General features: G+C 35.8%; 2 protein-coding genes across 2 annotated transcripts; one reads left to right on the top strand and one right to left on the bottom strand.

Moving 5' to 3' along the window:
- Positions 1-1,374: 1,374 nt before the first annotated feature.
- On the top strand, positions 1,375-2,805 carry LOC109205977 (GDSL esterase/lipase At1g28640-like). Its single transcript, XM_019368745.1, has one exon. The coding sequence runs from the start codon at positions 1,412-1,414 to the stop codon at positions 2,552-2,554; it is 1,143 nt and encodes a 380-aa protein (XP_019224290.1). The 5' UTR covers positions 1,375-1,411; the 3' UTR covers positions 2,555-2,805.
- An 875-nt stretch (positions 2,806-3,680) lies between these two features.
- LOC109205976 (pectinesterase-like) lies at positions 3,681-6,107 on the bottom strand. The gene is made up of 2 exons (XM_019368743.1): positions 4,943-6,107; positions 3,681-4,513 (listed from the first exon to the last, which is right to left on the bottom strand). The coding sequence occupies exons 1-2, from the start codon at positions 5,928-5,930 to the stop codon at positions 3,810-3,812; spliced, it is 1,692 nt and encodes a 563-aa protein (XP_019224288.1). The 5' UTR covers positions 5,931-6,107; the 3' UTR covers positions 3,681-3,809.
- Between the last annotated feature and the right edge of the window lie 5,150 nt (positions 6,108-11,257).

Genomic DNA, 11,257 nt, shown 5'->3' with positions numbered 1-11,257 from the left:
TCATACATGACTTTGATCATGGCAAGGCATAGAAATTTTACCACTTCGAGTGGTTATAATTTCTTACTAACTCCATTAGAGTTATAATCAAAATTTATTTTCTTTGCTTGGATTTAAAATCAAATTATAGAATAAAAGAGAAAATACGGTAAAATACATACCTTAAATCCAGAATTTAATCATGAAGGAAGTTCATGAAATAATTGACAATCATTATGCTCAATCCCAAAGCTTCTACTCAATTGGTTAGAGTCTCGTGCTATAACGTGTTATAAAATAATATAAGAAGGAGAAGAGCATTGCAGAGCAAAGTAGAGGGAGAGGGAATTCTTATTGATATGAGATTCATTACAATGGAATAGAACCCTCTATTTATAGGGGAAAGGTAACTTAGCCACCAAGTAACAAAACCTAAAATCTCTCTAAAATACAGACATTCACCATAAATAAAATTATATATATATATATATATATATATATATATATATATATATATATATATATATATATATATATATATATATACGCGCTTAGTCAATTATCTTATCTGTCATATTTTATTCTTGTGAGTTCGTTGGAAATCAGTCCCCACACACACTGTGCGTGTGTGAAGACGGCTAGTTAATTTGACTAATTTCCAACTAACTCACAAGAATAAAATATGACAGATAAAATAGTTGAGTTTGTTTGTCCTCGAAACTCCATGACTTCTCTTTGTATTTTCCCTAGCCAAAAAATTAATCAAACTAGCAGGGGCGGAGCTAGCCCATTGATTATGATTTCGGCCGAATTCGGTTGCTTTAGTCCAATTCATGTATTTGTCTTAAAAAATCTATTGAATATGTATAAATTATTAATTTAGAACCCAATAACTTAAAAGGATTAGAACCCCCGAACCCGTAAGCTTCATGCACTACATAAAATTAGCACATGCACTACATAAAATTATGATAAAGAATCTAATTGTGTCCTCGATCTGGATCACAAGGGCTGAACATAATATTTTAGATATATGTTCATTATTGAGTGGCGAATATAATCTACATATATATCAATTACATGCACATCGCAAAGGCATAACTTGTATGTGATGCTTATGAGTTTTGAACTTATCGCTAAACTCATAAATCATTATAAATTTATTAGGTTTGTAATTAAATTTTTTATTGAACAACACAGTACAATATAATACGATACATTATAAAACGACATGTAACAACAATCCAGACAAATTATAAGATTTTAGTACAAATAAAGAATCTAAACAAAAGTTACTGCATTCGTCGTCTGAACCAGGAGGTAATACTCTTACTTCCGCCCCACACGGGGCTTCCCATTTCCAAGCACCTCTATTTCCTCTCTATATATAGCAGACTACGTACTTGCAGTATTCAAGCAAAAGCACTCTTCAATGGCTTCTCTATCTCTAGCTAAAGTATCTTTCTTTCTTTTAGTAATAATCTTAGTTTTCCACTCTTCTCCTTCTGCTGCCAGAAGGAAATTCGGCATAACTTCTGTTTACCAATTCGGCGACTCTCTCGCTGATGCTGGAAACGCCATTCGTCTTCCGAATGTCTCCCTGTTATTAAGCACCAGCAAACTTCCTTATGGCGAAACCTTTTTTAACAAACCTACAGGCCGTGCCTCAGACGGCCGTATCATTAATGATTTCATTGTCTCTGCTCTCAATCTTCCTTTCCTAAATGCTTATTTGAACAAAGGTACTTCTTTCCACCAAGGCGCTAACTTCGCTGTCTCTGGTGCCACCGCGTTAAATAACACTTTTTGGGCTGCTCAGAATGTCAATTTACGTCCCTGGAACAAGTATCTCGATGCTCAATTAGATTGGTTCAAATCTCATCTGCAGTCCACCTGTGGCTCCAATTGTGGACAACATCTCAAGAATTCACTCGTTATATTGGGAGAATTCGGTGGAGTTGACTACTTCAACTGTTTTTTCTCAAACAAGCAAGAACCTGAGATCCGGAGATACGTTCCTCTTGTTATTGCTGAAATTACGAGAGGAATAAGAGATGTGATTAAACTAGGGGCAACTCGAATTTTGGTTCCAGGAGTTTACCCTTTCGGATGTTTACCTGTTTACTTAACAAGTTTTGCTGTGCCTACTGCAACTGCTTACAATCCATTGGGTTGTTTGAGAAATTTGAATGCTTTCTCTTCATACCACAATACTGAACTGAAAATAGCTCTAAAAAGTTTACAGTCCGAGTTCCCAAATGTTAGAATCGTTTACGGGGATTACTACGGAGCGCTTATGACTGTTCTTCGTTGGGCTACTATATTTGGATTTAATCGGAACACATTGCTCTCTGCGTGCTGTGGAGGCGGTGGCGGACGATATAATTATGGGAAACCATGTGGATCAGATGGTGCTACAACTTGTCCAAATCCGTCTCGATACGTCAATTGGGATGGTATTCATCTGACAGATGCAGCTCATCATCTTATGTCAAACATTATCCTCAATGACGTGCTTCCAAAGTTCGTGCATAATAACGTTGAGGATGCAGGTGTACTCATGTCTAGTTATTGAGTTTCAAAGTTTTTTTTTCTTTTTACTTTTATTGTGAGCTGGGGATCTATCGGAAACCGTCTCTCTACCTTCACAAGGTAGAGATAAGGTCTGCGTATACTCTATCTCTACCCCAGACCCTACTTTATGGGATTATACTGAGTTTGTTGTTGTTGATGATGATGATGATGAGATGTATCTTTTCTTTTTCGCCAATAGGTGGAAAAGAAATTAAATAAATGAATGATTGTTGTTGCCCCCCAAAAAAAGAAGTTAAACCCTTGTTATTCGAGTTAATTATAATGTACAATTGTCGAGCTTTGGTTCGCTATAATAGTAAAGTTTATTCCTAAATTATTAAATTTTTTGTTACATTAAAATAACTAAACTAGGTATAAATTGCTTGAAAAAATTGCAAAACAAACTTTATTATCACTCTAAAAGTGAAGTCACAAAGCTATTTCTTATCACATTAAAGTGACTGAACCGCGGAGAATCTTGAATTTTCCAATTCTGGAGAATATAATCTTGGGTTGAAAAATCAAAACCAAAACCGTGGATTTTGATTGTTATCACACATGAACAAGAAGTTATCACTCTTATTGTGGGACTTATTCCTCTTCTCTGCCTCTCCAATCTCCATCATCATGGGAGCATGCAAACAGCAGTATTTTTTTTTTTGTCTACAGAAGAGGGCTTAACCTAGGGGTGGGGGGTGTTCAAAACCCTTTCGCTGAAAAACTATACTGTATATATAAGCTCAAATTTTTCTTTTTCTGTATATATAGTAGATGTTGAATCTTTTTGGTTTTTTTCATGTATTTACTTTTTTTTTGTATTTTGAACTCCCTTATTGGAAATTCTCCCTCTTTCACTACTTTAAAGAATAGCAACACTCATTTTAAAGGCCTAAGATAACAACACTATCACATATTCGATTATTTGTGAGTATGTATTAATGGGATTCACTTTCAATTGGAAAGAGAAGGTCCTACTGAAAAGGCTGGCTCTACTGCGACTCCTTTTTCTATCTGTAGATCAGTAGCGAGCTGGTTATACTTTAAAGTTCGTTCAATTCAGACTGGGTGATTCAGGTGCGCACTTCACAAGTTTTTAAGTTTCTTCACACAATAAAAGAAAGGCATGGTAGCTAATATATACTACAACTTTGTTTGATTTTTCTCCAATAAAAATGAATCATATTCATATATACATAGATTGAAAATTAATTAATAGGTGTAGTAGGAAGATGTAGAATAAATATGATTTCTTGTTTTTATTTTCCACCTAGACCAAGGTAAAAAGGTGCACCAGTAGCAGGCAACCATTCTTTTCCTTGAAACCAAACAGCACCAGCAGTATATTTAGTTGCTTCCTGTGGGCTAAGTACCTTAAATTTCTTGAAAACCTTGTTCCTTGCATTAGTAGCAGCACCAGGTCCTCTATTAGCATATTCATAACATTCACATGTTTGCTCGTAATGTTCTTTATCCCATATCATCCATCCTTCTGGCTTAATAAAACCACCAATTTCACTCTCCATTACTACATTCGTCGATAAAGCCTTCCATGGACGTCCCAAGAAATTCTCGACAATTTTAGTATCGATGAGTTCCTTTTCTGCGACGATTTTGCAATTTTGTAATGCTACTCCTGTTGGTTGTGACTGCACCTCTCTACCGTCCGCTGTGATTGTGTTCCATTTTTGATCTTGTCCTGGTTTTCTCAAAATGATGGTTGAATCTTGGATTACAGCCGTGCCTCTACCAAAGATGAAATCAATCGTGCCTGATATGACACAATTGCGATAAAATTGACGTTGGGTTTGATAGTATAAGGTGTCTTGGTAGCCTTCAATGTTGCAGTCGAAAACTGCAGATTGATCACCTTGTATTCTGAGTGCCACGGCTTGTTGTCCTTTTGGACCAGCTGTGTTTCGGAATGTAATTCCTTTGGCAACAAACCCTGGTGCATTAACACCTGCAAAAGATATTTATACTATCAGATCACTTATAAAGGTACATGCAATAATAAGGAAAAGTACTAAACTAATTAACGCGATATAATAGGTTAAACAACACTAATGGTGTTAAAACCCTTTGCATTCTCCAGTGTATATATATAACGTATTCCATATGCATAATTGTATCCATGCATGGATGGTTTCCAATGTTGTAGTATTCCTCTGTTCCATTTTTTCGTGTCACGTACTATTTTTATTAGTCAGTTAAAAAAAAATGTCGTTCTTTTTGTATTTGAGAACAACTTAACTTTATATGATATGCATTTATAGACACATAAATCTCATGTCATGTTTACGAAACACAAATTTCAAAAGAAATCTTTCTTCCTTAAATTTCATGCACAGTCAAATACGTCATATAAATTGAAGCGAGAGATTATACTTACCGAATGTAGCAGAATTCATGGTGGTGAAATTCAAGATTCCAACATTTTTGTCTGCAGTTATGATTGTTTTCCCCGCGCCATCTCCAAAGATAAACACGTTCGGTTGTGTCTTATCGACAAGGACTTGTTCGTTATAAACACCAGCCTTGACATATACTATGTATTTGCCTTGATGTTTTTGAGGGTATGCTTTAAGAGCATCAGAAACTGTTTTAAATTTTCCACTTCCATCTTTTGCAACTATTGCATGAGGAGTTGGGGTGTTAGCCAAAAGCTTACGATCAGAAACAGGAAACCACGTAGGGTAATTGTCATGACCAATTTGGTAATTTGCTTCAAGAAGTTTTCGGTTTAAAAGACCGTCAGGAATATGAAAATCCGCTGATTGGAGAGCAGATGAAATCTTTGCTACAATGTCAATGGCATTGTTGGCCAACTGCGTGGAGTTGACAAGGTATTTTTGGATGGCGGATTTGTACTCAGGCTTGCTAATGGAATCTATACACTCGCTCTGATAAGAGTAGACAGCACTGACGTAATTCAAAATATCATAGACTTTGTCATTCAGGGACTTCATTTCGTTCTCGTTAACCACTTTAATCGTGGATTCGAGTTCTTCAATTGCATCTTCCAATAGTACTTTGCAATCTTCTACTGCCATGTGATTATAAGGATCATTTTCCTTATTGACATTAGTTTTTCCAGTTTCATGTAAAGATTTCTTGATCTCTTGTACGGTGTATTCAAAAGCAGCCATAATATAGTCTTTAATTGTAGCAGAATCGTTAGATGCAACTTTATCAAGACTTTGTACACATGCATCTTTAAATGATGTAGGTTGACAAAATTCGTCAACTTTTTTCATTTGAACTTTGGTGCTTTTATCATCATCGTTATCTCCATTTTTGTTTACAACAACTACAACCCCTACAATTACACCTACTAAAAGAATCAAAGATACCAATGAAACCACTATTTTCCCTACCATCTTTGCTTATTTCTTTCTTTGTTTTGTTTCTCAAGTTTTTTTTTTTTGGCCCTTTTTCCGATAAATTTCTTAAAGGAAAAAGGGAAAGCTGAAGATGATAGTGAAATAAAAAGGTTAATCCTCTCGTTGGTGTTTATAAATATAACATTAGAACCAAAGAGAGGATAAAGATGAATGAATTAACATGTTATAGGGAGGTTTTTATAGTGCTAAGGAGAGAGAGGGTTAAATATTGTTGCTGACTTTAATTTTGTATGTCAAGTCGACGATTGAGCTAGAGATGTTTGAGGCATAACTTAAGATATACCTCTAATGGGGTAGTGGCCAATAATGAATTTGTGTGTTGTTTGACGTTAGTTTGATTACATGTAAAATTTAATGGCTCTAGAATTTGATTGTTTACTTAAATAAGAAAGACAACAAAAATCATTGTAACCTTATCTTTTTTTTTTTTTTAGGGAAAAGGTCCAAAATTGCCCATCTACTATACTATATTGTTTACTTCTACCACCCGTTATACTATTCGTCAAATCTAGCCCATACCGTTAATAAACTTTTTAAAATTGCCCCTAACCCTAACAGATCTACACCGTGGCAGCTGACCCCCTCAATTTTTTCCATGTCAGCTGCTAAGTCACACGACCAAACAAACCCAAATCTGCCACCTCACCATCTTCTTCCCCTACCATTTCTTCTTCCACACCCACTCAAAGCCAGCAGTACCTCCAAGGCTCCAACCACCATTACAACGAAACAATCCCAAATCGGATTCAAGTAACTTCATATTTCCCAAAACAGCAACTACTTATTCTCATTTTTTTTTCAAAACGACTTCTTCAGATTTCGAAGAACTTGACGAGTTCTTCAACCTTTCTCACTATCTAGAAATGGAGGCTTAAAGTTTTCTTCTCTTAAATCTTGATAGTAAGCGTTAAGCTCTGAATCTAACAAAAATATATGATTTCCAGAAGATTTAAACAGTAAATCACTGAACATCCATTAAATTTTCAGCTCTGTGAACTTGGAAATCCCAAATGGATATTCAATTTTTTTTTTTCAAAATTAATCCAAACCAAGACGACAACAATCTGATTTTGAGCACACTTGAAGCTCAAAACTCAACAATGCAACTGATAATCTTCGGTGACAACTGTATTTTTAGTTTATTTTTGGGGTTTCACCATTTTTCCATTCATTGTTGCAGTGTTCTTTGGTAATGTGAATTTGGTCTGTGTTTGTTGTTTTTCTATTCTTTTGGATAACTTTTTGTTACATTTTCGACATGAATTAAACTTAATGATGTAGAAAAAAGTAAATGAATGACAAATTTTGGAGAGAAAGCTGACGGAGAAGAATAAGAAAATTAAAGAAAGGGAAAATTAGATACTAAAATTGGTGTTACGCCTGAGGTTGCAATGGCGTGATAAAGAAGTCCTGGATTATGCAAGATTTGTATTAGTTAATAGGGAGACTACGGATAACTTGAAGTCATAATTTAATAGTTTGTAATGGTGAATTACTAGTGGTGATAATGGTGGTTGGAGCCTTGGAGGTGCTGGTTGAGTGGGGGTGGAAGACGAAAGAGAAAAAGATGGTGAGGTGGCAGATTTAGGGCTGTTTGGTTGTGTGACTTGTAGCTAACATGGAAAAATGGAGTGGGTTAGTTGCCACGGTGTAGATCCGTTAGGGTTAGGGGCAATTTTTAAAAGTTGATTAACGGTAGGGGCTAGATTGGACGAATAGTATAACGCGTGGCAGAAGTTAATCATATAGTATAGTAGAGAGGCAACTTTTGACCTTATCCCTTTTTTCTTTATTTGTATAGGCTCTTATTAAATTAATCTTATTGTGAGATGGTCTTGGTGTTTGTTTTGATTTTTGTTTCTCGCTCACTTGTCCAAATACCTACTGTGCAGCTCGACTAATCCAGATAGTGCCTGAGAAGTATAGAAGTCCCAGTCAGAAGGTGCGAAAGGTGCAGTGGGTATCAGGAGTGGTAAAGGAAGGCCTAAAGAGTTTTGGAACGAGGTTATTGATGTTTGGCTTAATGTATGTATATTTTGATGTATATTGCCTCATATTTTGCTCATGTCTCGTAGATTTGAGATCTATAATATAATAATTTGTGCTAATTTGTGGTATTTCTAAGTGTAGGAATCATTTGGATGCAATTTAAGACGAAAGTAGGCGGACTGGAGCGAAAATCGGATGAAAAGGCAAAAGTGTGAATTCAAGGGCCACAGGCAGCGTGGGCGCTACCTGTGGCACTAAAAACAGAATGCTAAAAAGGTGAGCGCCAGGGCCAGCGCTCCACGCTGCCCTGGACGCTCAATACGTGAACATGTCCTATTTCGCCCGGGACTTAGTTATTTCGGCCCTACACGGTCCCAACTCGTACAAAAGGGGTCCTAAACCTATTTTGGAGGGGGGAGCACGTTTTTGAGAGAACTTTTGATGAGGGGAAAGCATAGAGCCGCCGTAGAGTTTCATCTTTTCTTCCACCGAACGTAGTAATTTTTATGTTTCTTTGTATGATTTGTTGCTTTGCTACCATGTCTATGTGGAGCTAAATTTCACATTTTAGGGTTGTGGTTCTTTCATTAATATTGTTATTCGATATTGATTTTGATTTCTCAGTTTATCATATTGGTTTATTTATTCAATCTTGCGCTTAATTATTTAATTGTTTGATCACCAATTGAATACTATCTACGAATCTAGAATTGAACTCGAAAGTGGGAATTCTAGATTGCATATAGGTTTGAGTAGAGCAAATTCTTGAACCTGAGCATCGGGGAACATATTCGCGGTTTGGATAGACACATACCTAATTGCCCTGCCTTGTTGATTTACTGGAATTATAAAGGCGTTCTTGTTATTTCTAATTCCACAGAAATATAGGCGTTAGGTTAGCTTGAATAGGCGAGTAAGAACTCGAAAGATTCTTATGAGCAATATTAACCCCGTCAACCAATAAACCGGATAAATTAATTACTCAATTTAATTGAAGAATACAATATGATTGTTAGATAGCCCATAACCCTAGATTGTTTTCATCTCATTGACAACATAATAATCTGATCTTCTTCTGTTTAAAGTTCATTAATTATTTTCTTTTTAGTTTAATTACTTTAGCATCACTACTTTTGTGTTTAATTCTTGTTTAGATAGTTAGGATAGTCGACATCCGACTTTTAGTAACTTTATTACGTGACGACCGCGTATACTTGCGTGTGCGTTTGTCTACAATAAGTTTTTGGCGCCGTTGCCGGGGACTTAGAAATTAGCTGTTTCTCTAGATTAGACTTTTAATTTTATCCATTTTGTTTTGTATATACTTTTATTTTTATCACAATTTAATTTTTCTCTTAGTGTGTTCATAGTTCTCTCAACATGACCTTTGGGGATGAAATATCTGGAGGAAAGGTTATTGATGAAGATGCTTGGTTGACAGAAGACATTTATGGCCCGTCTTTATGGGCTTGTCATGACCTGAACTCTGGGGGATCTGAATTTGCATATGGGAGTAAGGGTTGGTAGTGGGAAGAATATTTACGATTAAGGGAATATGAAGAACAACGTTATCTTCTAACAAAATTGGTGAATGATTGGTCGAATGAGAGAGTTGATCTTGCACAAGAAATTGACAAATTTTTATTGGCTTTGCACAACTTGGATGCAGATTTGAGTGTAAAGGTTGATGCGTTCAACGCCCAACAATTTAATGATAAGTTGTGTGAAGTTGAAAAAGATCTTCTAGACCAAATTGAGGAGCTAAAACGAGAATACCAATCATTAGACCATATTTTTCTTGAGGATGCCAATGTTGGGAAGAGTGTTCTAGAGTCATATGATGGAGTAGATAATGTTATATTTGAAGACTCTAGTGCATGTAAATATGAGGATGTAAACAATAATACAATTTTAAAGATGGGGCTTGTTGGTCCTCATTCTAATCCATTTTCGATATTGTGTTTGGATGATGACATGCAAATCAAGTCATCTGAGCCTTTGGAGGAGTCAACGGAAGAGGAAGAAGATGCCTATATTCTTGAATTTGTTGTGCCAAAAAGCAAAAATTATATTTCTCATCTAAAGGCCGAGAAGTGTATAGTTAAAATTTTATTACTTGGCCTAGTTATCTTTGTAGTCCTACCAGCTGAAGCATAGCCGCAGACTGGATGCCATGTTAGCGGTACAATACATAAGTTTGAGGTGGAGGAAAAAGTGATTTACGTCGTGCCGCAATGTTAAATTAGGCGCTTGTTGGGAGGCAACCCAGCTATACTGCTTTCTTTTAGTTTTGATTTTTTTTCTTATTGTATTATTTTTGTAGTGTTATTTTATTTTGTAAGATTTTGAGCATAGAGAGCAATGCCATAGGAAGTGTGCCAAAGTGAGCCAGATGGATAGAACTAAGTGTGGGGTGCCCGCACAAAGGATCATCCTTGGGAGAAGTCTGATTACCCCGTGAGCCGCTATTGCTTCGGCCTTTGGGCTTTCAGGGAATTTTTTGTCCACCCTTGTTATTTTTGCTTTATTTGTGCATTGGGGACACTACACTCCTTTAAGTGTAGGGTGGGAGAATTTCTCTAGATAATTAGTAGTAGTATGTTAGAAAAATGTTAACTTCTTAATTTTGTTTTCGTAGTTGTGTAGTTTTAGTAGCTTTTTTTTTTTAAAAAAAAAGAAAATAAAAATCGAAAAAAGGGTAGAAAAAGTGGACTTTTCCTGACGATGGATCTCCTAAACAATTTTCTTGAGGAATTAAGTTTAAATAAAAAAATAAAAAATAGAAAAATCCAAAAACATGTAACTTTTTTTTTGTAGCAATAATCCTCTGTGGTTTTTCTTTGTTCCTCGGTTCTTTTCCATGGGATGTAGTTTGAATCGGGTAATCTTTTTTCCTTTTAGAGTAGATTAGAAATTTAGGGAATAAAATGGAAGAATGATGAACCTAGGCACCCTTGACTTGTTTGATAGTAGAATATTTTGACTTTGGCATGTGTAGTATCTTCCCTATGATTTGAAATTATTGATGATGCCTTGCTTGACTGGATTGCATGTCTTGTGACGCCTACGTCTCATTTATTTGACTATTGTTCGCTTTGTGCTTAATGCTTAATATCTCGTAGCTCCATGAATACTTGCATTTATTGAGATTCGGAATGTGACTGTCCTTAGTGAATCATGTGCCATGTGTGGTGAGGTTTATGCGTAGTCCATGTATTGTACACTTGTGTCTAGAACTTGCCCGGTATGTGAGTCAAAACGAAATTTTAGGTGATGCCCGATTTGAAAAATAATTTTAGGCCTTCTTTGACATT

The sequence above is a fragment of the Nicotiana attenuata genome, unplaced genomic scaffold (genome assembly GCF_001879085.1).
Source record: "Nicotiana attenuata strain UT unplaced genomic scaffold, NIATTr2, whole genome shotgun sequence".
In the NCBI taxonomy this organism is placed as follows: Eukaryota; Viridiplantae; Streptophyta; class Magnoliopsida; order Solanales; family Solanaceae; genus Nicotiana; species Nicotiana attenuata.
Note: the sequence above shows the minus strand (reverse complement) of the source record. Positions and strands in the feature narration are given on the sequence as shown.

What these genes read in the sequence shown, in the direction of transcription:
- LOC109205977 (XM_019368745.1), top strand. Translation starts at nt 1,412, where the DNA reads ATGGCTTCTCTATCTCTAGCTAAAGTATCTTTCTTTCTTTTAGTAATA.
- LOC109205976 (XM_019368743.1), bottom strand. Translation starts at nt 5,930, where the DNA reads ATGGTAGGGAAAATAGTGGTTTCATTGGTATCTTTGATTCTTTTAGTA. An exon ending in CATGAATTCTGCTACATTCG is followed by an intron (nt 4,514 to 4,942) that starts GTAAGTATAATC and finishes TATCTTTTGCAG; the next exon opens with GTGTTAATGCACCAGGGTTT.